Below are 27,859 nucleotides of genomic sequence, written 5' to 3' on the forward strand. Positions count from 1 at the left end.
AGGCAGGGTAAGAGGTTATCAGGATAGAGAGCAGGGTGCACCATTACTCTCCTCTTTTTTTCTCCCTTTCTCATAGACGGTATTTTATGTATCTTGACACCTGGCCTGTAGTCCCTAACTATTAGTATCCCTTCGGGGATATGGGATAATCTCCCAGATATGCATGCTGGCCTTTCAGGTTACTTCACTGTACATAGAGCACATTAGTGGATATTCTTTTTGTTGTTTGTGTGGACCTTTTTGTTGTATATTTTTAATGCATCATTAAAGGTTAAGTATTAGTTAGTCCTAAGTGGTCCTCATACGCCGGTGATTACTTCAGTTTGTTTAGACCACTGGACCTCATGCCATTATGGTGTAACGGCACCTGTATTCCCGTTACTTGGATTTTTGGACTCCTGACATGTCACACTATCAGAACCCGTCGCATGCCACATTCATCATTTGACAGCGGTATGTAATTCCTTAAACTACCTGGTTATACTGTTGCTACGCTCTGGGTAGTTACAGCGGGAACCTGGCTATTATAATGACAGCTGATCTCACATGATGCGGCATATCCTTATTCTAATACTGCTGTGAAAAGTCATATGTATCAGAATCGGGCCCAATTAGTCACCGCCGTAAAAAGTCATATTGGTGGTTAACAAGGGGTTAAAATAAACCATTTTATGAATATATTTACAGTTAGGCTATGTTCACACTCAGTAATTTTTCAACCAAAATCTCCAGTGAGTTACAAATACAGAAACTGTGCACACCTTTCTAGTATAATTTTTCTCTGTTCCACTCCTGATTTTGGCTACAAATACTAAACAAAATACTGGCGGAAATACTAACCAAAATGCTATGTGTGAACATATAACACCTTATACTGTAGGTACGATTCCTGCATTTTCCCACAAAGCTGTTCTCTAGGTTCTCTGCCTTACAGTCCCTGAGTGCCTGTCAATGCATGTTACCCTGGCCTTATGGCAGTAACTCTCTTAGGCTATGTTCACATTATGTAAAAACAAAAATAACACCTATTGTTTGCACAACAACAGCTGCTGTTATGAAATACGGCCATTGTTTTTACATAGTGTGAGCATAGACTTACACTGGGTTCAAATGGTGGTCGATCCAGCATTGTTGCCATCCAGCATATTTTGATTTAGCACAACTACACCACAGGGCAATTATGCCAGATCATAGGTAGGTCTGGCACTGTGCTCCATATCAGACTTAAGGGCACTAGATGGGACTTGGTACAATGCAATGTTTCCTGCTTGTTGCCTCCAGCATTCCCATATTGGCCCTAGATAGCCAGACGTGTATGCTTTTTGAGAAATTTCATGGTAGTACCATCCATGTTCTCCAGTTTTCATGACAGCTACATGTATCTATTTACTTGAAATGAAACTTAAACCTAAAAAAATATAATGTAACATGGAAAGACCAGATCTACAGTCCTGACCTACAGGGCCTTTGATATGGTATTGGTTTTTCCTTAGGGCTACATGTAGTTCACATGACATTGGATGGAAAAATCTGGTGTAATATGTGTATATTGTAGCATTATTTCCTTATCCTTGTAAATACAATGTAACATTTCAGCAGGTGGCAGCAAACACCATTGTATGCACTGCAGAACATGCCTTGAGTATGGTAGGAATGTACAGTATGTGTAGTGTATGGTATAAATGTTACTGATTTGGAGGCTGCTCAGATTAATTGTCTATTTTTCCATTACCTAGCAGATTTGTATGACAATTATAATATCCATTACTGTTTATCTACAGCAAATATGAATTAATCCCAATGTATTCATCTTGCAGGTGAAAGTTCCAGATGTAGAATTTTTTGTCAATTTAGGGGACTGGCCATTAGAGAAGAGGAAGGTGGCGCCCTTTCACCCCATCTTCTCCTGGTGTGGTTCTCTAGAAACAAAGGATATTGTCATGCCCACATATGACCTGACGGATTCTGTTCTGGAGACCATGGGAAGGTAATTTGGTCCTGAATGGAAGTGTAAAAGAATTAGACTAGGATTTATGAATCTATTGGAGACTAAATTCAGACACATTTTTACCGCAAACAAATAGCAACCAATCACAGCTCAGCTTTCATTTCTCAAAATGGAATGTAATTGGTTGCTATCTGTCTAAGACAAAAAAAATGTGTGGGTCATTATGTGAACTTAGCCACATAGGAATAATTTCTTTGTTTGCTTCTTTGGTTAACCTCACTTGTATATTAGGAAATTATGACTGTTGCAACTATGTTTACACATAGAAAGTTTAAGTACATTTAGTACGTGGGTAAATTCTATGCTGCTACTAAAAAAACAACTTGTCCTGCAAAAACGAGCCCTCATATGCTTGTTATGGCAGTGATGACTGGAACGGGTTAACAAAGTAAATCCATTATAGACATTTATGGCAAGATATGTTATATTTTTATAATGGGAATGCCCTTTTAATAATGTAAATTGTTCAGTTTTATGTGTTTATTATATAATAGAATGTTACCCGCTTTTTATAACGTGTTTTGTTTCTTAGGTACTCCTCTTTTTCAAGCTATTTGTTTGTTAGTAAATCTATGTGGTAATCAATATGTTTGAGTCAAAAGACAAAAGTATTATGAGAGTGATAACCCTATTGGCAAACTAGAAAAATACATTTACAAACTTACAGAACACAGAGCTTAAAAAGGTATTCTATGCTAAAAATTATACAGGTCAGCAGCTTAGGCTGCTGTCAATTAGAAGAACAACATATACTCACCTTCCTCCATTCTGGAGTCCCATTTCTGCTGCCAAGTACTTCCAGGGTTGAGTTCCACACTTGGAATTGCTCGCTCAGTCAGTCAGTGGCCACAGTGGTTTCATGTCTCAGCCACTGATTAGCTGGGTGGGCAGTTTCACCCTGGAAGCGCTGCACACTGGGGTAGCAATGAAGGTAAGTATATCTTTTTATTCTATTTGATATCCTATAAACATTTTCCCTTGAAATGCCTCTTTATTTAGGCAATTTTACAAATGACAGGTAAGATAAACATTTAGTGACAAAGATGTTGGCTGATCACATGCGATGAAAGTCCAGGGAACCTCCTGACTTCTTGGCCTTTATGTTGGACTCTTGACTCTCCCCAGACAGATGTTGGAGCAGAGAAGGGTTGAGGATGTTGGATTTCAGCTGCTGTTCTCAGACTAACAGTGTCTAACAGTTGCTTACCTCTTAAGTGTTTTTGTGAATGTGAGGATCGGGCACTGTTAGGATAAGTTAAAGCAGGTGAATCTGTAGGCACTCTCAGCTCCCCTTAACCCCCATCCAGTAAGATTTCATTGCCATGGTCAATCCATGTCTGATCCTGGAATTGAAATATCTCCTGGTGCCTTCCTTTTTATAAAAAGACTTTTAATGCAACGTTGCGTCAATGGGGCGGGACCCAGAGCATCCAGGCCTAGGGCATGGATGCTCTGGGCCCTAACTCATAGACACTCCGCCGCTGGATTAGAAGAGTGTTTTTATAAAAAGAACAGCACCAGGAGATATATGTGGACCCCAGGACCAGACATGGATTGACCGCGACAACGCAACAGTACCAGCAGTCTAGGGGTTAGATACACTTTAAGATGGAAGAGCAATAGAGGACCTAGAAGGTCAGTAATTTGGAATCAGTCTGGTATAGGGCTGTGAGGTACCCCCATTTAATTGCTCATAAATCCAGGTATTAGAGTACTTGTGTCTATGACTGGAATTTTCTTAGCAGCTTTAATTCATAGACTTTTTTTTTATTTTCCTCAGTTACACTTTCTCTTAGGTCTTCCAACTTTACAGCAAAAAGTAGAGTGGTACTTTGTAGTCAGAAAAATCTATGTAAGGGTGTGTTCACACGTACAGGATCCGCAGCAGATCCACAGCAGATTTAATGATGCAGATTTGGTGCTGCGTTCAGTTATTTAGTGTCAAACATATCAATTTTTATTGTAAGCTTAGGACAAAGCATAATACAAGGCAAACGGGCCTTTTCGGCCACCAGAGGAAATATGAAGGAATAAACAAATAATCAACATAACAAACAAATACAGTGCAGTGTGACATCAGAAATAAAAATGGTTAGCGTACAGTGCCGTATCAGGTAGTAATATAATATGAGATATCTCTCACATGAGAAGAAGTGTACCAGGGTCTCCAAGTCTTCTCAATTGCATCTACTTTTTCCGCTCTAGTCGCGGTGATTTTTTCAGACAACATGATATCGTTCACACAGTCCTTCACCTTATCTAGGTAAAGATTAGTTTTTTTTCCAAGAGGAAGCTATATATATTCTAGCAGCCATTAGGATAAACTGAGCCAATTTAAATAATCTGTAAGGCATACGTGAAGGTTTGACTCCAAACAGACACATCTGGGGTGTTTTAGGGAAGGAATGGCCTACCCCGTCCACCACCAATTGGACCACTTGTGACCACAAAGTTTGTACCACTGGACACGACCACCAAATGTGGTGCATGTTACCAATGGCTTGACAGCCACGGAAGCAGAGGGGGGAAACATTGGGATAAATTGTATGTAGCCTAGCTGGGACATAAGATGTTCTATGGAGGATTTTGAGGGCAGTTTCAGTGAGCGCTACTTGCCAGCTTCCTTTGCTGAGTAATTCACTACTAGCTTGAAGGGGGGACAAGGTAATATGTAAATTTGACTCCCATTGGGTCATGTAAGGGAGTTTATGGTTGGGAGGGAGTGTATTCAAAAACCTGTAAAGGGTAGACAACATTCCAACCCTCTCAGAGGTATATAGGGCTGACCTCTCAAAGTCGGATGGGGAGATCTCAACTCCCACCGCTTTAAGGGAGGAAAAGAGTAAATTTGTTGTAGTCGGTATGTTTCAGATGGAGGTGGACTTAATTGGCGGACACACTCCTCCACAGCATATAATCGTTTTCTACACAAGAAATCCTGGAGTCTAAACAACTTGTTGGCTTTACACCAGGTGAACTGGGACCGCAGTAAACCAGGGGGAAAGTGAGGGTTACCAAAAAAGAGGGGCAACGGGGAAACAGCAGATTGCAATTTATACTTAAAGCGCACCTTTCTCCATAGTGCCAGAGAATAAAGCACTACCTGGGCTGAAGCATATATATGAGGCAAAGTGGGCAGACAAGACCACATCAACGCTGGTAAGGAATAGGGCGAGACTAAATCTGATTCCAATTGGACCCAGCTAGGAGCAGTGTTCGTGGCATTGATCAAAAGTAATTGGGCCAAGCGTGCAGCATTATAGTAGTTGCGTAGGTGTGGTACAGAAAGTCCACCCGAGCACTTGGATAAACATCATCCTTTTAGATATTCATGGCCGTCTGCCATTCCAAATGAATCGCAAAGGGTCACGTTGGAGGCTCGCCAAATCAGAGTTGGTTAACGGAATGGGCAGACAACTAAAATAATATAAGACGCGTGGCAACAGCACCATCCTGACCGCATTTATTCTGCCTATCCAAGAGAGATGGGGGATATTCCATTTCTTGAGGTCTGCACGGATAGATGAAAAAAAGAGAGGGATAGTTGGAGGAGTAAAGTGTAGAAAGTAAGAAGGAGAGCTTTATTCCCAGATAGGACAAGGTGCGAGATTGAGGTCAAAAAACAAAATTTAGATTTATCAATTGTTGTTGTGCTAGAGGGACATTGCAATATAAAGTTTCAGATTTAGATTGGTTGATCCGGAGGCCGGAGAGTTTTTCAAAATCACTAAGGGTAGCTAAAAGATTTGGGAGGGAAGTTAGGGGGGAGGTAAGAGTTAGAAGTGAGTCATCAGCAAAAAGATGTATCTTGTATGAGGAGTCAGCCACATCAACACCTTTAACCCTTTGAGGATGGGGCCAATTTCAATTTTTGCTTTTTTTTTTTTCCCTCCTTGTGCTTAAAAGGCCATAGCACTTGCATTTTTTCACCTAGAAACCCACATGAGCCCTTATTTTTTGCGCCACTAATTGTACTTTGAGATGACCGGCTGAATTTTTTCATAAAGTACACTGAAAGAGCAGGAAAAAATTCAATGTGTGGTGAAATTGTAAAAAAAAAAACACATTTTTTTTTCTTGAAGGGTATTTTTTTTACGCCGTTCGCCCTGGGGTAAAACTGACTTGTTATATATGTTCCTCAAGTTGTTATGATTACAACGATATTTAACATGTATAACTTTTATATTATCTGATGGCTTGTAAAAAATTCAAACCATTGTTAACAAAAATATGTTCCTTAAAATCGTTCTATTCCCAGGCCTATAACGCTTTTATCCTTTGGTCTATCGGGCTGTGTGAGGTGTCATTTTTTGCGCCATGATGTGTTCTTTCTATCGGTACCTTGATTCTGCATATGCGACTTTTTTATTACAATTTTTCTGGATTTGATGCGACCAAAAATGCGCAATTTCGCATTTTGGGATTTTTTTGCGCTTGCGCCATTTACCGTGCGAGATCAGGAATGTGATTAATTAATAATTCGGGCAATTACGCATGTGGCGAAACCAAACATGTTTGTTTATTTATTTTTATTCATAACATGGGAAAAGGGGGGTTGTTCACACTTTTATTAGGGGAGGTTTTTTTTTATTAAGGGGGTAGTGCGGCGCTGAGAAATTATTCACAAAATAACACACATTACAAAGTTATACAACTTTAGGCTATGTTCACACTATGTATGTGTGTGGCTGTATTTTTTATGCGGCTGGAAATGTGCGGCTGAAACTACGGCCGTGGGAAAAAATAGACATGCGGCTGAAAACATACGGTCATTTACTTGGAAATCTGGTTCAACTAAAAATAACAAATAAAATCTTTAGAAAGTGATGCAAACACCTCTGGATGCATCTGGGAAAGCAGGGAACACAGTTTACATGAATTGCTATTACCGGGATTTGCGATCCTTTGCAGTAATGCCGATGTCTCTCATGGTTAATATATTGAATTAATAAAACACATTTTCGTTGTAATAAAGTCCCTTTCATTGTTCAATAATTAAATTTAAACGAATCCATCATTTTGCAATTAAATATACTGTTAAAATAAAAAAAAAAATATATATATATATATATAAATAAATGTATATTTATATATATATATTTATTTTTTGACAGTATATTTAATTGCACAATGATGGATTCGTTTAAATTTAATTATTGAACAACGAAACTGATTTTATTACAACGAAAATGTGTTTTATTAATTAAATATTAATTAGTACAGGAAGCTCCAGTAAGCCGTTAATTCATATTTCCGGCAATAGAGCATTCTGTACTAATCATCACTTTACTTTAATTAAAACATCAAATGTTTCTTCTAATTATGTTATCACAATAGCATTATTAGAAGAAACATTTAGAATTATATGTGCGCTCAGCTGATTGGCTGATCGGCTGAGCGCACGTATAATTAGCGGGTCCGCAGCACAGTGACTTCATTGTGCTGCGGACCAGCGAAGAGACAACATCGGGGTGAGTACAGAGCTCTCCCCACCCCCTCCCCAGCACTGAACCCCTCCCAGCAAGGAAGGGGGGTCACTTAACCCCTTCCTTGCTGGGATGGGTGCAGTCTGACATCAGTCTGGCCCCCAAGGGGTTAAGGGGGATGCAATACATCCTCCCTTAACCCCTTGGGGGCCAGACTGTAAGCAGCGATCTGTAAAGATGCTGCATACTGTTAGGAGCACAACACCGCTCACAATGATGGGTGTTGTGCTCCTGTTTGTGTGTTTTTTGTGTGTTTCTCCCTTTTAGTTTTTGAGATATCGGTATCCTGTGGATTACGTCGGATTCCGTGGACTACGTCGATGACCAGCGGTTGTTTGGTGTTTTTTTTTAATAAAATGGTCAATGAGGGGTGTGGGGGTGTTTTTATTTGAATAAAAAAAAAAATTCACTTGTGTGTTGTCTTAATTTCTTTACTTTATAGACGGAATCTATTACTAAGTTGGGGCCTAGTGTTAGCCGGTATAAAATGGCTAACACTAACCCCCCATTATTACCCCAGTACCCAATGCCACCAGGGGTACTGGGAAGAGCCGGGTGCCAGTGGTCCCGGAGCGTCAAAATTGGCGCTCCTGGACCGGGCGGCAGCAGGCTGGTAAGATTTAGGCTGGGGAGGGCCTAAACCAATGGCTCTTCCCACCCTGGTGTTACCAGGCTGCTGTTTGGTTTTTAACCCGTCTGGTTATAAAAATAGGGGGGACCCTATGCGTTTTTTTTTTTAAATAAATAAATATTTAAAAAATCGCATAGGGTCCCCCCCTATTTTTATAACCAGCCGGGTTAAAAACCAAGCGACAGCAGCCTGGTAACACTAGGGTGGGAAGAGCCATTGTTTTAGGCCCTCCCCAGCCTAAATCTTACCAGCCTGCTGCCACCCGGTCCAGGAGCGCCAATTTTGACGCTCCGGGACCACTGGCACCCGGCTCTTCCCAGTACCCCTGGTGGCATTGGGTACTGGGGTAATAATGGGGGGTTATTGTTAGCCATTTTATACCGGCTAACACTAGGCCCCAACTTAGTAATGGATTCCGTCTATTAGACGGCTTCCACTACTAAGTCTATAAAGTAAAGAAATAAAGACAACACACAAGTGAAATTTTTTTTTTATTCAAATAAAAACACCCCCACACCCCTCATTGACCATTTTATTAAAAAAAAACACCAAACAACCGCTGGTCATCGACGTAGTCCACGGAATCCGACGTAATCCACAGGATACCGATATCTGAAAAACTAAAAGGGAGAAACACACAAAAAACACACAAACAGGAGCACAACACCCATCATTGTGAGCGGTGTTGTGCACCTTACAGTATGCAGCATCTTTACAGATCTCTGCTTACAGTCTGGCCCCCAAGGGGTTAAGGGAGGATGTATTGCATCCCCCTTAACCCCTTAGGGGCCAGACTGATGTCAGACTGCACCCATCCCAGCAAGGAAGGGGTTAAGTGACCCCCCTTCCTTGCTAGAAGGGGTGCAGTGCAGGGGAGGGGGTGGGGAGAGCTCTATACTCACCCCGATGTGTCCTCTTCGCTGGTCCGCAGCACAATGAAGTCACTGTGCTGCGGACCCGCTAATTATACGTGCGCTCAGCCGATCAGCCAATCAGCTGAGCGCACATATAATTCAAAATGTTTCTTCTAATAATGCTATTGTGATAACATAACTAGAAGAAACATTTGATATTTTAATTAAAGTAAAGTGATGATTAGTACAGAATGCTCTATTGCCGGCAATATGAATTAACGGCTTACTGGAGCTTCCTGTACTAATTAATATTTAATTAATAAAACACATTTTCGTTGTAATAAAATCAGTTTCGATGTTCAATAATTTAATTTAAACGAATCCATCATTGTGCAATTAAATATACTGTCAAAAAATAAATATATATAAATATACATTTATTTATATATATATTTATTTTAACAGTATATTTAATTGCACAATGATGGATTCGTTAGAATTAAATTATTGAACAACGAAAGGGACTTTATTACAAAGAAAATGTGTTTCATTAATTTAATATATTAACTATTAGAGGCATCGGCATTCGGCATCATTGCCGGCTATTTTGGAAGTACTCCGTACGGACCGCCTGTCCACGGCCGCATTTCCAGCCGCAAACAATGGTCTTGTTTATTTTTTACGGGTCCATTTACGATAGGGCCGTAGATTCATACATAGTGTGCACTGTGCAGCCGTATATCGTATACTTTCCAGCGTACGCATGAACCGGAAAAATCCGGCCGATGATTTACCGCCCGCAATACAGCCGCACAGATACAGAGTGTGAACATAGCCTTAGGCTGGGTTCACACTACGTATATTTCAGTCAGTATTGTGGTCCTCATATTGCAACCAAAACCAGGAGTGGATTAAAAACACAGAAAGGATCTGTTCACACAATGTTGAAATTGAGTGGATGGCCGCCATTTAATGGCAAATACAGTATTTGCTGTTATTTTAAAACAACGCTCCTGCTGTCCCTCATGCCCCCCCCCCTCTGCCGCGTCATAACTGTGCTCAGCCGTGATTGGCGGCTGAGCAGCTGATGACGCGGCACACGTCGACACAAATCAGGTATGTATATTGCACTTCCAGGTCCACGGGCGGGGGTCGGGGAACATGGGGAAGGGGGCCATTCACATACATAACATACATTACAAAGTTGTATAACTTTGTAACGTGTGTTATTTTGTGAATAATTTCTTAGCGCCGCACTACCCCTTTAATAATTACACTTTTTTTAAAAAACTTTTACACATATACTAGAAGCCCCCCTGAGGGAGTTCTAGTATAAGCACTCTGATCTCTCATTAAGATCTATGCTGTATAGATACACCCCTGGCGAGTTCCATGTGCTATATGGATGGGTTGTGCGTTGGAGGAAGGAAGTTTAAGATAAGCAGAGGGATTAGAATATAAAAGGTGAAGTAAGTGAGTAAAGGACCCTCCAAATCCTATGTTACGTAAGACTTCAAAGAGGACACACTATCAAAGGCCTTCTCAATATCAAGACCCAACAACATCATAGGCCGTGAGTAAGCATTTGACCATTGGATAAGGTCCAATACTTTGCGTACGTTGTCCGGGGCCTGCCTCCCTGGGATGAAGCCCACCTGATCCTTATGTATTAAGGAGGGAAGGAGAAGATTTACACGAGAAGAAAGGACTGAAGTAAGAAGTTTAGTGTCTAAATTTATAAGCGAAATTGGGCGGTAATTCCCAGTTCACGTGGAGTCCTTATGAGGTGTAGGGATTACCGTGATCAGGGCATCAAGAAATTCAGAGGGGACAGAGGTCCGATCATGTAGAGAGTTATAGAAAGAGAGGAGAAGTTTTAGGAGAAGGGGTACAAATTTCTTATCTGTATTCAGTTATTTAGATGAAATCTGCTGTGGATCCGAAGCAGAAAGTCCGCTGCGGATCCGGTATGTGTGAACGTACCATAATGCTAAATTCTTTTGTGTAAAAAAAAAAAAAAAGTCTGAAATATTATAGTAATGAGACCTTTATTGGTAACATTTCATAATGTAAATGTTATGCTCTTTTCTGTCATTCATCTGTTAACTTACCTCAGGGGGACTCTGTGCTTTAGGGGCTAAGGCTATGTTCACACTACATAAGAGTCCGGCCGTTCCGTGACAGAACGGCCGGTCTCTGGCCGGATCATCTTGTGTGAAAGTGTGATTTTTAATGTTCATGGGCCTCTTTTGCAAAAAACTGTGAAAAACTTGTGGGGTCAAAATGCCCACTGTACCCCTTGTTACGTTCCTTAAGGGGTTTAGTTTTCAAAATGGGGTCACTTGTTGGGGGTTCCCACTGTCTCAGCACTAGGGGGGCTCTGTAACTGTAACATGGTCTCCTACATTTATTCCAGCCAAATCCACGCTCCAAAAACCAAAGGGTGCTCCCTCTCTTCTGAGCCATGTTGTGCGCTTGTGCAACACTTTATGTCCACAAATGGGGTATTAATAAAAACTGCAGATTCAGAGGAATAAATGTTTTATTACATTTTACTTTTTATAGCTGGTTTGGTATGAAAAAATAGGATTGAATTGGGATCTCTGCAAAGAAAGTGGAAATTTTTACTTTTCACACTTTCTTTGAAGTTATTCCTGTGAAATGCGTAAAGGGTTAAAAAAAACTGTATGAATGTCAATTTGAATACTTGAAAGGGTAAAGATTTAAAAATGGGGGGAGTTATGGGTGTTTTCTAGTATACAGGCCTCTAGAATATGCTTCAAAACTGATCTGGTCCCTAAAAAAATCTGAGTTTAAATTTTCACAAAAATTTTGAAAGTTGCTACTAAACAATTACGGTCTCTAAAATCCAAAAAAAAGTTAAAGCATGTTCACCAAATGCTGCCAATATAAAGTAGACATGTTATAGATATGAATTAATCAATAATTTATGTGGTATAACTATCTTCCTTATTGGCAGAAACTTTCAAATTTAGAGAAATGCAATAATTTTTACATTTTTCACAACATTTTGGAGTTTTTCACAAAAAAATGCTAAAGGTATCGATCCAAATTTACCACTAACATAAAGTAGAATAAGTCACGAAAAAACAATCTGGGAATCACAAGGATTGATAAAAGCATTTCAAAGTTACAGAGGCATAAAGTGACACATGTCATATTTGAAAAATTTGGCTGTGTCATAAATGCCAAAACTGTCTGTGTCCCCTAAGGGTTAATAGATACATGTTATTTGTTTAATCTTTTCAAATTAAAAAGGTAAAATCTTACTAAATTTTAAACAGTCAAGTGTCTGATACTGCAGTATATCTCATAGCTCAGATACTAAAGTGTCTGATACTGCAGTATATCTCATAGCTCAGATACTAAAGTGTCTGATACTGCAGTATATCTCATAGCTCAGATACTAAAGTGTCTGATACTGCAGTATATCTCATAGCTCAGATACTAAAGTGTCTGATACTGCAGTATATCTCATAGCTCAGATACTAAAGTGTCTGATACTGCAGTATATCTCATAGCTCAGATACTAAAGTGTCTGATACTGCAGTATATCTCATAGCTCAGATACTAAAGTGTCTGATACTGCAGTATATGAGGGCATCTCATAGCTTAGATACTAAAGTGTCTGATACTGCAGTATATCTCATAGCTCAGATACTAAAGTGTCTGATACTGCAGTATATCTCATAGCTCAGATACTACAGTGTCTGATACTGCAGTATATGAGGGCATCTCATAGCTCAGATACTGTAGTATACTTTACCAACCTAAAAAAATGCTGTAAATTTGTGCTGTGCAATGTTCTCTGCATTATGGCCTTTATATTCAGACTGTGTGTTTTGTATTCAGTAGTTAAGCATATATTTTCCTCTCCTCACTAAATCCTTACAAGCATTCTTTTGTTTTCTTCTCAGAAGTAAATTATTCAGAATGTATCAGACAATAAAACATTGTTATAAAGCATTTATTGTTATGTAGAGACTAACTAATGTGAACATATTTTCTATTGCCATCTATATCTTTTTATTATGTTTTTGTGCCTCGACACTTAGATGCTTACATTAAACACCAATGAGGAAAGCAGTTTTGTTAGGATGAGCTATGTAATGACTGCATTGAATTGGATACATTTAACCAGTCGTTATTAAAATTATAATAGCCCTGCATATGTCATCAGTTATGGTAAGGAGCTTGTTGTACCCCCATAGCAGACAAGCATAATATGGGCACTGAGATAGATCTTATGTAACTGGTAGTTCAGTTACTTAGCACCCTTCTTGACAGGGCCGGGACAAAGAGTAGGCAGGGGTAGGCGATGGCCTAGGGCGCCAGATGACACGGGGCGCAATCTGGATGGGTAATTAATCTGTTTACCCATCCATGCTTCCCCCCTGCAAGGCTGGCACCCACGGCCCGCCCACCCCCTGCACTGTTACCAGGAGCGTAGGCAGAGGGGGCAGCTGCCCCAGGCGAAAGTCTCCCCCGGTTACATAATGCCTTCAGCAGCAGCTTTATCCTGACAGAGAGGAGGTGTGTTGGAGCCCTGCATGTACACAGCACCCTCGCTGTAATACTTCTGATGCAGGGGTCGGGTTGTAAGGAGCCCCCAGTCCCTGCTCTGTGCTCCCACTGTGAGACGGAGGCAGCAGTGATAGGTGAGTAGCTGCCTCCATCTCACACTGCAGTTCCCTGACAGAATGGCCTCTGACCTGCCTAACTAATCACTTCCTGTGTCCCCTGCTGTGAGGCCCCGAACTCAAGATACTGTGGGGCTGCAGGCAGCTACAGTCCACACAGGGTCCTGAGGCTGATCAGCATGAGGACCCCACAGGTGACTTTTCAACTTCCTGGTTAGTCCATCACCATTATAGAAGCAGAACGTATGAGTGCAGGTATGTGGCTGGTCAGATGTGTGATGACAGGGGGAAGGTGTGTGTGTGATGACTGGGGGCAGATGTGTGTGTGATGAATGGGGGCAGATTGTGTGTGTGTGTGTGTGTGATGACAGGGGGCAGATGTCTGTGATGACTGGGGGCAGATGTGTGTGTGATGAATGGGGGCAGATGTGTGTGTGTGTGATGACAGGGGGCAGATGTGTGTGATGACAGGGGGCAGATGTGTGTGTGATGAATGGGGGCAGATGTGTGTGTGTGTGATGACAGGGGGCAGATGTGTGTGATGACTGGGGGCAGATGTGTGTGTGATGAATGGGGGCAGATGTGTGTGTGTGATGACAGGGGCCAAATGTGTGTGATGACTGGGGGGGCAGATGTGTGTGTGATAACTGGGGCAGATGTGTGTGTGTGTGTGATGACAGGGGGCAGATGTGTGTGTGATGACAGGGGGCAGATGTGTGTGTGTGTGATGACTGGGGGCAGATGTGTGTGTGATAACTGGGGGTAGATGTCTGTGTGATAACGGGGTAGATGTGTGTGTGTGTGTGTGTGTGTGTGTGTGTGATGACAGGGGGCAGATGTGTGTGTGATGACAGGGGACAGATGTGTGTGTGTGATGATAGGCGGAAGGTGTGTGTGATGACAGGGGGCAGATGTGTGTGATGACAGGGGGAAGATGTGTGTGTGTGATGACTGGGGGCAGATGTGTGTGATGACTGGGGGCAGATGTGTGTGTGATGAATGGGGGCAGATGTGTGTGTGTGATGACAGGGGCCAAATGTGTGTGATGACTGGGGGGGCAGATGTGTGTGTGATAACTGGGGCAGATGTGTGTGTGTGTGTGATGACAGGGGGCAGATGTGTGTGTGATGACAGGGGGCAGATGTGTGTGTGTGTGATGACTGGGGGCAGATGTGTGTGTGATAACTGGGGGTAGATGTCTGTGTGATAACGGGGTAGATGTGTGTGTGTGTGTGTGTGTGTGTGTGATGACAGGGGGCAGATGTGTGTGTGATGACAGGGGACAGATGTGTGTGTGTGATGATAGGCGGAAGGTGTGTGTGATGACAGGGGGCAGATGTGTGTGATGACAGGGGGAAGATGTGTGTTTGATGACAGGGGGCAGATGTGTGTGTGTGATTGGGGCAGATGTGTGTGTGATAACTGGGGGTAGGTGTGTGTGTGTGTTTGTGAGATGACAGGGGGCAGATGTGTGTGATGACAGGGGGCAGCTGTGTGTGTATGATGACTGGGGGCAGATGTGTGTGTGATGACAGGGGGCAGATGTGTGTGTGTGATGACTGGGGGCAGATGTGTGTGATGACGGGGCAGATGTGTGTGTGATGACAGTGGGCAGATGTGTGTCTGATGACTGGGGGACATTGATGGGGCTGCAGTCTGTTGTCTATTAATAATAATCCTGATCCTGCACTGACCAGAGCACCATGGAGCACATAGACAATAAATCTCTGTATGCAGACACCTCATAGGGCTGATATTACAAGCTCCCATGGGTGCAGTGCAGGCATCTCATCATAGCACAAATGAGGGCAGAACATAGGTGGCTATATACTACTGAGGGCAGCACACAGGGGGTCTATATACAACTGTGGCGGTATTATTCAATGGTATCAATGTTGATATCTTTTGGTTTTGTTCAGAGGCAATATGTAATCACTGTATGGTGGTAAGAATGTTAAGGTAACTACCAAATGTATTGGGGCTCATAATACAGTGTGGGGGCACTTTCAGGGCATAATACTATCTGTGGCACACTGATTCTAATAACACTGGGTTGGGGGGGGGGGGGCACCATTTGCCTTCTCTGCCTAGGGCACCAAAACTCCTTGTCCCGGCCCTGCTTCTTGATATCCATAGAATAGGGGATAACATGCTTGATCAGTGGAGGTCTGACCGCAGGGACCACCACTGATTCTGAGGACAAAATTGTCCCTAGAATGAATGGTGTAATGGTGTATGACTGACACTTCATTCATTCTCTATTTGGTCCCTAAATATTTTTATGTTCAGAATTCAGAAATGTTTGGTGGCCCCATAGTATATAAATAGTACGGACTGCATGCGTGGTGGATGGATAATTGTGTCCCTGTTCTTGAAAATAATGGGGGTCCCAGCTTGTTCTCCCCAATTCTATGGATAGAGGATAACAATTTGAAATGGCAATTTATCCAACCAAATCATTGTTCTCAGTTGAATTAATTTACCAGCATACAAACATGACTACAGTGGCATGAACTAATTTGCAGAATGTCTGTATTCAGTTTGGCTAAAGTTCAGAAATGTCAGATTGGTTCTTAAAATGTATTCTAATGGGAAAACAATTGTGAAAGTCTGTCCTTTATATTATTTCTATAGGGTGAGTCTAGACATGATGTCTGTTCAGGCAAACCATGGCCCTAAATGGGAAGAGAAGAACAATACAGCCTTCTGGAGAGGACGGGATAGCTGTAAGGAGAGGCTAGAACTGGTGAAATTGGGCAGGAAGCATCCAGACATGATAGATGCTGCATTTACACACTTCTTTTTTTTCAAACATGATGAGAAGCTTTATGGTCCAATTGTGCAACCCATACCATTTTTCGATTTCTTTAAGGTGAGTTAAGAAAAAATCAGTAGATTAAACATAACTAAAAGGGTTGCTCAGAACTTTCCCCTGTCACCCAGGATGAAGAGCTGCTTGATAAGATCAGCCTCTGTTCTGGCAGACTCCAGCTGTGCTTGAATTATAGATTTCATTAAATAGTTACCATGTAATACCATGTTTATCCTCTATTGGCTGCTGCATCCTACCTCCATTGGCTGCTGCAAACAGACTCGGAGCATCAGAGCTTGAAGCCAAGGTCTTTGCAGCTTAGGCAGTTGGTTGGTTGTAAAGCAACTAAACATTTACCTTAAAGGGTACCTGTATCTTAAAGAAACTTCTGAATACCATGATAACAGTTTTGATTGGTGGGAGTCCTGGCTTTGAGATGCTCACATTTACAAATATCTGCTGAGTGCTGTGCTTGCTTAGTTCTCTTTGGGACTGCTTGGCTCTGCTCCTGAGTGTACAGTTATTCAAAGGAAGTCAGTAAAGTTTCTGTTGACTTCCTCTGAATATCTGTACACAGTGTGTACAGCAGTGCTAAGCCAAACATTTTTGTCAAATTGCTACCATATGATATGTAAAATAACTTAAATTTGTTAAAGGAGAAGTCCAGTCATTTGAAAAACTTCACAGCCTGCAGGAGCAGGGAGGAACATCAAACAATCATTGCTTACCGCCCCTGCTCTGGGACCCCCTTCGAAAGTCATTTTTTCCCAAGTTCTGATGATGTCCCTGCTCATGCATTGCCAATCAGTGACAGCAGCGCTCTCCCGCCCCAGTCACTGACTGAGTGAGTAGGCAGTCCATCAACCAGGACGGGACATCCCAGATGTTAGAGATCCCAGAGCCTGGTGGGGTCCCAGAGCGTCAAACCAGCGAAGCTATGGTATGAGGAGAGGTGAGTTTATGTTCCACCCTGACCCTGACGGATGTAAAATCTTTCAGTTGGCCAGACTTCTCCTTTAAAGCAAGGTTTCCTTTGCCTTTACTGTTACTTTATATTACAGACTTTTCAATTGTTGCTTGTTCAAATGTAAAAGTAAAATCTACACCTTTCCTATCTAGAGATCTCTCTACATTTTCTAAAGGTGATTGTATTATCTTTATTGTGGTAGTAAAACTTAGATGCATAAACCGATAATATAACACTTTCGCTATAAAAGATAGTGTCATCTTGGTTTATCTTAATAGAGATGTAGTATAACAATTATCAGCTGTTCAACTCTTGAGGGGAAACTGGCTCATAAAGTGGTGTTAAGGTGTTGCACTTACACAATGCAGACTTTGGTCAGTACCCTTAAAAGACTCACACTAAAGTGTACTAGAGAAAGTGGCATTGGGACATCAACAATGTGTTTTCCTAGTTTAAAGTTTTAAAAAAATAATAACATTTCTACAAACAGCTGGAGAATATTGGTGTAAGATCTGCATCTGAGTGAAAGAAAAGTTAATGACAGTTATGTCATTATGTGAGGAGTATCTCACTATATGAGGAATACTCACCGGGTATCTACCAAATGGCAACCGAACGTTTTATGTTGTTTGGCTGCTGAAATGCTGAATCTTGGAGGGGATATCCAGGATTAGAAAGACATAGCTCCTTTCCTTCAGAAACAGTGCCGCTCTTGGCCTCAGTTTTTGTGTGGTATTGCAGTTCAATTCAATCAAAGTAAATGGAGCCAATTTTTAATACCACACACAGCTTATGGACAAGACTTTTTATAAGAAAGCAGCTATGTTTTTCTAATCCTGGATATCCCCTTTAAATGGGTTTTCTATTTTATAGTAAAATAGTTCAGTATACAGTATATTAGTACGTGTACTCACTGTATATACTGACAGCAGCTCCCTGTGTACCTCATAAAGCCACAATCAGACTCCCTTCCTCCAGGCTGGGCTGTCCTTCTCTGTGGTGAGTCTGTCCATAAGATGGCCAACATGGAGGAGCATGTGACCATGCCCCACCCCCAGTGTCCACCACTGAGCCTTTATATATCTCTATGGAGGACACTTGGAGGTGGGGTATGGTCACATGCTCCTCTATGTCAGCCATGTTATGGACAGACTCACCACAGACCAGGACAGCACAGCCTGGGGGAGTCTGATTTTAGCACTATGAGGCACACAGAGAACTGCTGCTAGTACTGTATATACAGTGAGAACATATTTTAATACTATAAACTGAACTATTTTACTATAAAGTGGCCAACCCCTTTAAGTAATCAGGGTTGTGCAGTGGAGATAAAATCATTCCTCTAAAAGTAGGTATAGTGTAAAATATGGAATTAGACTGGTTGTCTGACTTTGGACAGAAGAGTTTGTTTGGCTCCCACTTTGTCCACTCCACTCCTGTTAGTTAGGGTTATGCCTCTTAGGAAATGCTCTCAGTCCAGGGAAGAGGCTGGCATGTTCAACTTGTGGGAGCCAAGTAAAAAAACAAGCAAACACTGTAATGCTGGGAGCAAGGCTCAGAATCTTAACAGCTATTATATGTGTAAGGCCAGATTTAGGCTCCTGTTTTTTATTGAGGGAATGCAAGTGAGTAGAAAGAAGTAAAAATTACAATCTAGCATTGTTTATGTAACCCTGGCCACACGATTATTAAAGGATACCTGTCACACCCTGTGCTGGGGTGACAGGCTCCCGACCCCCGTTAGAGCGCCCTATACTTACCTGATCCCGCCGGGTCCCGCTTCCTGATGCGGTCGGGTGACTGAGATTTCAGCTCCCGAAGCCTGGTGCACGCGCTCTCAGGAGAGTCCGATGCCCATAGAGAATGACAGAGCATCGGACTCCTCATTCATTCTCTATAAGCGTCGGACTCTGCTGTGTGCGCGCGTCGGGCTTCAGGAGCTGAAATCTTAGTGACTCGAGCGCATCCGGAAGCGGGACCCCGCGCGATTAGGTGAGTATAGGGGGATCTAGCAGGGGGTCAGGAGCCTGTCACCCCAGCACGGGGGGTGACAGGTCCTCTTTAAGCCTTGTAACAGCCTCTGTAAGCAAGCACTGATCTTGCAGATCAGTGCTCATATACAGTGCGACTCGGTATATGTTCAAACACAGTTGAATTAATTTACATGCTAGAGAAAGATCATTTGTTTTCTACCCATGCTTTTAAAAAAAAAAAAAAAAAAAATCATGTTGTTTCCTAAAGTGGACTTAAGTGAAAAAACGGGATTAGGCTGGAAAACACACAGAACATTTGCTTTAAAAAATAGCCCAAAAATAACATACTCTCTAAATGTTGTTTTTTGGGGGGCCAAAAATGCAGCCAGATGGGGGTCAGGAAATACCATACCTACCTGATGGCAGGGGGATGCTCAGTGTCCCTTCAGTGCTCTGTGTCCCTCAGTGTCCCCCTGCCATCATCCTCCCTGGCAGCCACAGCCCGCACAGCTCTGTGAGTTGGGTCGTGACATCACTATTTTACCCAAGAAGTGAAGCCTTGATGCAGTAGTAAGTGCAGGGAAAAAAGCACTTTATATGCATTTCCCATAATAAGTGTATATTTGTGATTTGTATAACTTTTGGGGAGCAATACAATACTTTTTGCCGGACTTCTTTAACCTCTTAAGGACATATGCAGTACCCGTACTGCATATGTCTGGAAGAGGAGTTCAGAGGGAGGCCGCGGCGCGACCCCGCTCTGAACTGCCGCGATCCCAACTGCTATCTGCAGCACGGGACCGCAGCTATTAGCGGGGGCTGGCCGATTGTCAATTAACACTGTTAGATGCAGCTGTCAAGCATGACAGCTGCATCTAAATGTGTTATTTGCAGCCCATCCCTGGTGTGATGCGATCGCGGAGGGGGGATCCCTTGGTCTTATCAAGCTGGGCCTCAGCGATGAAATGAGTCTGATCCCGCCTCGGTATTCTATTGCAATGGTCTGCAGGAGACCATAGCAAAAGAGCACCGATCTCATGGATCGGTGCTGTTTTATACAGCTACACTGATCTCTATCAGAGATCAGTGTAGTTGTATTAGAAGTCCCCCAGGGACTTAATGTACAATTTAAAAAAAAAAGTGTCTTTATTCATAAAAAAACCCTCCCCTAATAAAAGTCTGAATCACCCCCTTTTCCCATTTTCTAAACAAAAATAAATAAATAAACATGTTTGGTATAGCCGCGTGCTTAATTGCGCAAACTATTAATTTATCACATTCCTGATCTTGCACAGTAAATGGCGTAAGTGCAAAGACCTGCCAAAGTGCAAAAATTCCACATCCAATCCAGGAACATTGTAATGAAAAGTGATCAAAAAGTCACATATACTGTACGCAATCAAGGTACCGATAGAAAGTACACATCATGGCGCAAGAAATTACACCTCTTACAGCCCCATAGACCAAAGGATAAAAGCGTTATAGGGCTGGGTTCACACACAGTATATTTCAGTCAGTATTGTGGTCCTCATATTGCAACCAAAACCAGGAGTGGATTGAAAACACAGAAAGGATCTGTTCACACAATGTGGAAATTGAGTGAATGGCCGCCATTTAATGGCAAATATTTGCTGTTAATTTAAAACAATGACTGTTGTATTGAAATAATGGCAGTTATTTACCGTTATATGGCGGCCATCCACTCAATTTCAACATGGTGTGAACAGAGCCTTTCTGTTTTTAATCCACCCGTTTTAGGTTGCAATATGAGCACCACAATACTGAGTAAAATATACTGTGTGTGAACCCAGCCTAAGGCTGGGAATAGAGCAATTTTAAGGAACTTTTTTTTTCAGTAGAAGGTTTTATTTTTTTCAAAGCCATCAAATAATATAAAAGTTATGCAAGTTGCATATCATGTCAGTTTTTCCTTAGGACAAGCGGAGTAAAAACAAAAAAAACCCAAAGAAATTTCACAGCGCATATAATTTTTTATATGCATATTTTATGCAAAAAGTAAGTCTGTCATTGCAAAGTACAATTAGTGACGCAAAAAATAAGGGCTCATGTGGGTTTCTAGGTGAAAAAAATGCAAGTGCTATGGCCTTTCAAACACAAGGAGGAAAAAACAAAAAGGCAAAAATGAAAATTGGCTCTGTCTTTAAGAGGTTAATAAAAAAAAAAGTAAACCAAGCAATCAGTTTTCCATTGAGGTATTTCCATGTCTCTAGATGTTCCAGACAGGGTTAGGGGGATGACTAGCAAGGTTGCTGAGCCTTAAAACTGCCTTGTAACAGTCTGCGTTTACAATTGCTGCTTATTCCAGGCATATCCACACAGAACACCTAATAATGTAGCTGAGGAGATGTACATACTGTATTTCCAGGTATGAGCTATCAATAAGTGTTAATAGGGAGTGTTAAAAGAAAACTATCAGTAGGTTAGAGGCATCTAACCTGCTGATATGTCTCTATAACACACAGGGCGCTAAGGATGATGGTAATTCTTCTACTGTAATCCTCTGCCCCATTTTCTGGATATTAGCAGCCTACTTGTTATGCTAATGAGGTGGATCAGTGCACTGAAGGCGCTAGTGCCACTCCCAGTGCACCAAAACACATCATCAGCATAATTATTAAACTGCTAATATGCTAAAACGGCTCAGAAGATGAAGGTAAAAGAATTACCATCATCCTTAGGGCCCTGTGTGCTATAGAGACATATCGGCAGGTTAGATGCCCCTAACCTGCTGACAGTTTATCTTTAAGGCATTAGCTGCTCTTGGCCAGTAGAGATTAAAGGTAGCCTGATAGGTAGCCTGATTAGGAGCTCTTGGCCAGTAGAGATTAAAGGTAGCCTGATAGGTAGCCTGATTAGGAGCTCTTGGCCAGTAGAGATTAAAGGTAGCCTGATAGGTAGCCTGATTAGGAGCTCTTGGCCAGTAGAGATTAAAGGTAGACTGATATTATCATGGGTGGTATTCTTTACATCCAGGGTAATGTCTTGTTGCTAAATGCAGTTATTGTGCAGTATAGTTTATATGTCGTGAGAGGACATAAGCACAAAAAGATCTAAATGGAGAAGCTTGTTTGTTTGTGCTGATTTCTCCTTGAGAAACAAACTTCTGTCCCCGCTGTCAGATGTGAAAAGTTCTGGGGTCAGTGACCTTTTTGAAAGCATTTAAACACAAACTCCAGAATAATGACTAAACAAAACTTGTCTTCTGTTCCCCAAGCCATAAATCTAAATTGGTTCTTGGAAAATAAAAGAATCATTTACCCTTCCTTGAAGCAACACATAATTCCATTTTATGTTGTCAAAGCAGAGTTTGCTGACGTTTATAGATCAATATAGTCTTCTTCAGCTGAAATGCTTTAAGCTGTGTCATAATAGAAAAGATCAGTATGGGGAATATCTGCCTAGTCTGTGCTCATAGATCATTTTATCTGTCAGTATCTCAGTGGCAACTCAAGTCACCAAGGCTGATTTTCTGTCTAAACGGCTGCACGTTTTATGGGCAGCATAGAGTATCTTTGGTAGCATTGAATGGGATGTTATTATCACCGCCATGTCTGGAGCTCTCCAGTTCATCAGTGCTGCAATCAGGGTGCTGCTAAATTAACTATATAAAATCCAATTCACTCGCAATTAGGCGGAACTCATTTCTATGTAGATTAAATTACCATCTGAACATTGTTGTCCTAAGGATGCATGCTGTTTACTCGTGATTCTTCCAAGAGTAACAGGTACTTCAAGCTGAGATGCCAAAACATGGGGAGCATTTAGCAGTCCTGCTTATGTAAATGTCACCAAGGTTGGTCTATAAAAAGGAATGTCCCATTTCAGATCTAATTTGTGCACAGAGAGTGCTCCGCACTCACACTTCTCATCCACATTCAAACTTTTTCAACTTTGCTGCTAGATATACAAATCAAACTACAAAACTTTTTAAGCACATAGGGCATATGTAACTATTTTGAGTTAGAATGCATGTCATTGGATAATCATACTTTGTGATCAGTCTGTACAAGAAAGTGGTTGTCTTGGTTACTGAAAAGGATACTCTGGCTGGGACCCCTTTTTTCCCCAGGGAGAGGGTGGGTGAAACTGCCCACTCAACGAATGGCTGAGTAGGCCACCTCTCAAGTCCCATCTTAGATGAGCAATTGAAGGTAGGGTGGGCACTGCTATTCTAAATAATGCTGCTGGGTGCTACTGTTAACCCTATAGCATTACATGAATGTACCAAAACAAGAAGATAGAGGAATATAGAGTAAGAAAGCAACAGTGCTTAGTTTTGGTAAATTCAAGTCCCATCTCAGACCAATAAGCGACTGGAAACAAGGTGACTTGATGCAGGCAGCAGTGCTGGAGCCAGGGAGGTAAGTGGGTGTTATTGTTTCCACACACCCCCTTGCCGGCGATTGTGAAAAAAGAGGCCCCAACCAGAGTACCCTTTTAAGTAAACTAGCAGAGTATAAGTTAGGTATCTGTTGGGGTTCATGAACCCCTTTATCACATGATCACATAATAAAGGGCTTCTAACATCAGTTTTATGCTGCCTAAACCACGGACTGCATGAAGCAGGGGCAGACTTGCTTTATTACAGCTGTGTATATCACTCTGAAATGCTGTAGTGTTTTGTAGAAATTATAGTTGTAAAAAACATTTTTTTAAACAGGAACAGAGTTTCATGTGACCAGGGGGTCCCAATCAGCTTCTTTCGGATCCACAAGACCTGACTATACACAAGCAGAGAGATCTTTCAATTAACTTGTAGACTTTAGACAATTATTTCTTGTAAAGTTTTCCCTGCTGCGACCCCCAACAACCACCGATAATCTCTGAGAAATGTGGTTGTAAGATTTGAGTTAACCACAGTGGGGAAAATAGAGCATTACATGGCGTCTGACTAAATCAATAATCTGCCCATAAAATGCAGGACAGCACAGGTCTTTTAGATTGAAGGATGCTTTTAGGGTCCATTTACACAGAAAGATTATCTGACAAAAATTTGAAGCCAAAGCCAGAAACAGACTATAGACAGAGATCAGGTCTTAAAGGAAAGCCTGAGATTTCTCCTCTTTTCAAATCCATTCCTGGCTTTGGCTTCAAATTTTTGGCAGATAATCTGTCAGATAATCTTTCTGTGTAAATGGACCCTTAGATAGTGCTCTTAATAGTGCTGAAGAGAAAGGGATCATGAACAGATCCCCCCTTTTAAAGAAGTAAACAGCACCAAATCCACTGAACTTGCTAGTACCATGCAGTACGTTGTTGTGCCAAAGAACCAAAGGTGTATGCTGTGCCCTTTTATTTGGGACAATTTCCTCCAACCGCTGTGGTCGGATCCCCACGCTGAGTGTGTGTTCCCCTATCATGTGGACTTTTGATGTTGGGAACATACTTTTTAGTAGTGGCCATTTGTTTATTATGCCATAGCATTAACCTCATAAAAAGTTATTATAGAAGAACGTGCATTGTTAGGTCAGTAATATTTGTTGCCACACCCAATGGTATTTTTATGCAAGCCCTACCTTTTGAAGAATGTAATAGAGTGGCAATAAACTGCAATTGGAACATACTGTAATCATGTTCATGACCTTCATTTTTGTTCTAATGTATTTGTCTGTATACTGTATGTGAACTGGATCCAAGTCCAATAAACTTGTGAAATACCTGCTCTGTAGGTTGTAGAAATGCATACTTTCTGCTTAAAGGCACTGTAACAATTTTTTTAAATCCCTTAAGGACAGAGCATGAAATGGCCTTAAAGGGGCAGTGCGGCGCTAAAAAAATTATTCACAGAATAACACACATTACAAAGTTATACAACTTTGTAATGTATGTATGTTATGTCTGTGAATCGCCCCCTTCCCGTGTCCCCCCACCCCCGCATGTGTACCCGGAAGTGTGTGGTGCATTATACATTACCTAATCCGTGTCGAGGCTGTCCGCCATCTTGCGCCAAGCGTCATCTTCGGACGGACGGCCGAATCCCTGCCGCTGTCCCCCCTCCGCCGCGTCACAACTGTGCTCAGCCGCGATTGGCTGAGCACAGTTATGCTCAGCCAATCGCGGCTGCGGCCGCGTCATCAGCTGCTCAGCCGCGACTGGCTGAGCATAACTGTGCTCAGCCAATCGCGGCTGAGCACAGTTATGACGCGGCGGAGGGGGGACCGCGGCAGCGATTCAGCCGTGCGTCCGAAGATGACGTTTGGCACAAGATGGCGGACGGCCTCGACACGGATCAGGTAATGTATAATGCACATCACACTTCCGGGTACACGGGCGGGGGTGGTGGGACACGGGGAAGGGGGCGATTCACAGACATAACATACATTACAAAGTTGTATAACTTTGTAATGTGTGTTATTCTGTGAATAATGTTTTAGCGCCGCACTACCCCTTAAAGGACAAGTGCCATGAAAAACTTTTTCCCAGTAATTGAAGCACATTACAAAGTTATATAACTCTGTAATATGCTTCAATCACCTATCTGCCTCCCTTCCCTGTCTTTTCCCCCCACCACCCCCCACCAGGAAGTGTCCTGACTCACACAGACCTGATTACTGTTGTCACAGTCACCAAGCTGTTCTCTCAGCTCCTTCTCCTGTGACACTAGCCTCCCCCCTCCCCTGCCTTGTCAGGTGACAGGCTTGCTCAGCTCCCATTGGCTGAACAACTGCAAGCCATCACTTGTCACATCTCACTTGCTTATCTTCCCTCAGACTGACTCCGGCACATAGGCAGCTCCCCCCTCCCCTAATACCCTCTCCTGCTGCCATGGACTCAGTGAAGGAGTCATGTCACTAGAGAAGATAAGCAGAGTCACCTGACAAGGAGGGGGAGGGGGGGCTGGTGTAACAGGACCTAGAGCAGCCCTCCTGCTGATGACTCATCCTCACAAGAAGGAGCTGCTGGTGACGGTGACGACAGTAATTAGGTCTGTGTGAGTCAGGACACTTCCTGGTGGGGGTGGAGGGGGGAAAAGACAGGGAAGGGAGGCAGATAGGTGATTTAAGCATATTACAGAGTTATATAACTTTGTAATGTGCTTCAATTACTGGGAAAAAGTTTTTCATGGCACTTGTCCTTTAAGTACCAGGCCAATTGTCACTTTTGCGTTTTTGTTTTTTCCTCTTCGCCTTCTAAGACCCATAACTCTTTTATTGTTCCACCTACAGGGCCATGTGAGGGCTTGTTTTTTTTAAGGGGTTATCCAGCGCTACAAAAACATGGCCACTTTCTTCCAAAAACAGCACCACTCTTGTCTCCAGCTTGCTCAATTCTATTGAAGTGAATGGAGCTTAATTGCAAATCACACCTGAACTGGAGATAAGAGTCGTGTTGTCTCTGAAAAAAAGTGGCCATGTTTTTGTAGCACTGGATAACCCCTTTAAGGAACAGGTGTACTTTGTAATGGCATCTTTCAATCTCCCATAAAATGAATGAGGGAACCCCAAAATATCATTTATGGGGTGAATTTGGGTCAAAAAATGCAAATTTTGGGAGGGGTTCCATGTTTACGTAATGCACTTTATTTAATGGCCCTATTGTGACTCTTATATGGCTTTTATTTTTTCACCTACGGGGTCGTATGGGGTGTCATTTCTTGCACCATGATCTCTAACTTTTATTAGTAACATTTTTTTTTTTAGATCAGACGTATTGAAATTTTCTATACATAAAATGTGATTTAACAAAAGCAATGCCTGCGTTTTTTTACCTCTTTTTGTTTACTCTGTTCACCGTGCTGCAAGAATATTGTTTTATTTTAATAGATGGGACGATTACACACGCTACGGTATATTATATGTTAATTAACTTTATTATTTTTATGCGTTTTATGTATAAAATGGGAAGGGGGGTGATTTTCACCTTTATTGGGGGAGGGACTTTGGGGCATTTTTTAAAACTTTTATTGATTTTTTTTTTTACACCTTTTAAGTCCCCTTAGGAGACTTTTACATTAATACATTAGATTTAATACACTGATCACTGCTATGCCATAGCATAGCAGAGATCAGTGTAAGTTGCGATGTTTTGATAGAGCCTGCCTGTGACCTGTGGCAGACAGATCAGAAGATCAGACTGCACGGAAGTAAGCAGTATACCTCCATCAGTCAGGCAGGGTGATTGGGACCCTCTCAGCATGTCAGTAAGATGCTCCTGTCACTTACACCCTGCCATTGAGGGTGAGGGCCTGGCTGCAGATAGCAGCCGGTCCTTGCCCGCTATGGAGCAAGCTCAGCTCCTGAGCCCGCTTCATGGCCCTGGGCATACATTTGTGTCCTCCTGCGCCAAGGTCCGGGCTGCGGGGGGTGTAAATGTACACCCATGGTCCTTAAGGGGTTAAAGGAGAAGTCTGTCTGATGTTAAAATCTGGCAACCAGCAGGAGGAAATTTGATTAGAAGTTTGAACTTACCTCTCCTAGTGCCAGCGGTGAGCGGCCGGACCAGCCTC

The 27,859-nt window shown here is 42.1% G+C and overlaps 1 protein-coding gene across 2 annotated transcripts in view; it reads left to right on the top strand.

The window, feature by feature from the left end:
* The window catches only part of POGLUT2 (protein O-glucosyltransferase 2), a 64,687-nt gene that overhangs the window by 25,530 nt on the left and 11,298 nt on the right, over positions 1–27,859 (top strand). For both annotated transcript variants that reach the window (XM_069970736.1, XM_069970737.1), the window contains 2 exons: positions 1,818–1,987; positions 16,275–16,512. In XM_069970736.1, the coding sequence (XP_069826837.1) occupies positions 1,818–1,987; positions 16,275–16,512 (408 nt within the window). The remainder of the gene's footprint in view (positions 1–1,817; positions 1,988–16,274; positions 16,513–27,859) is intronic.

Source organism: Dendropsophus ebraccatus, chromosome 5 (assembly GCF_027789765.1).
Source record: "Dendropsophus ebraccatus isolate aDenEbr1 chromosome 5, aDenEbr1.pat, whole genome shotgun sequence".
Lineage (NCBI taxonomy): Eukaryota > Metazoa > Chordata > Amphibia > Anura > Hylidae > Dendropsophus > Dendropsophus ebraccatus.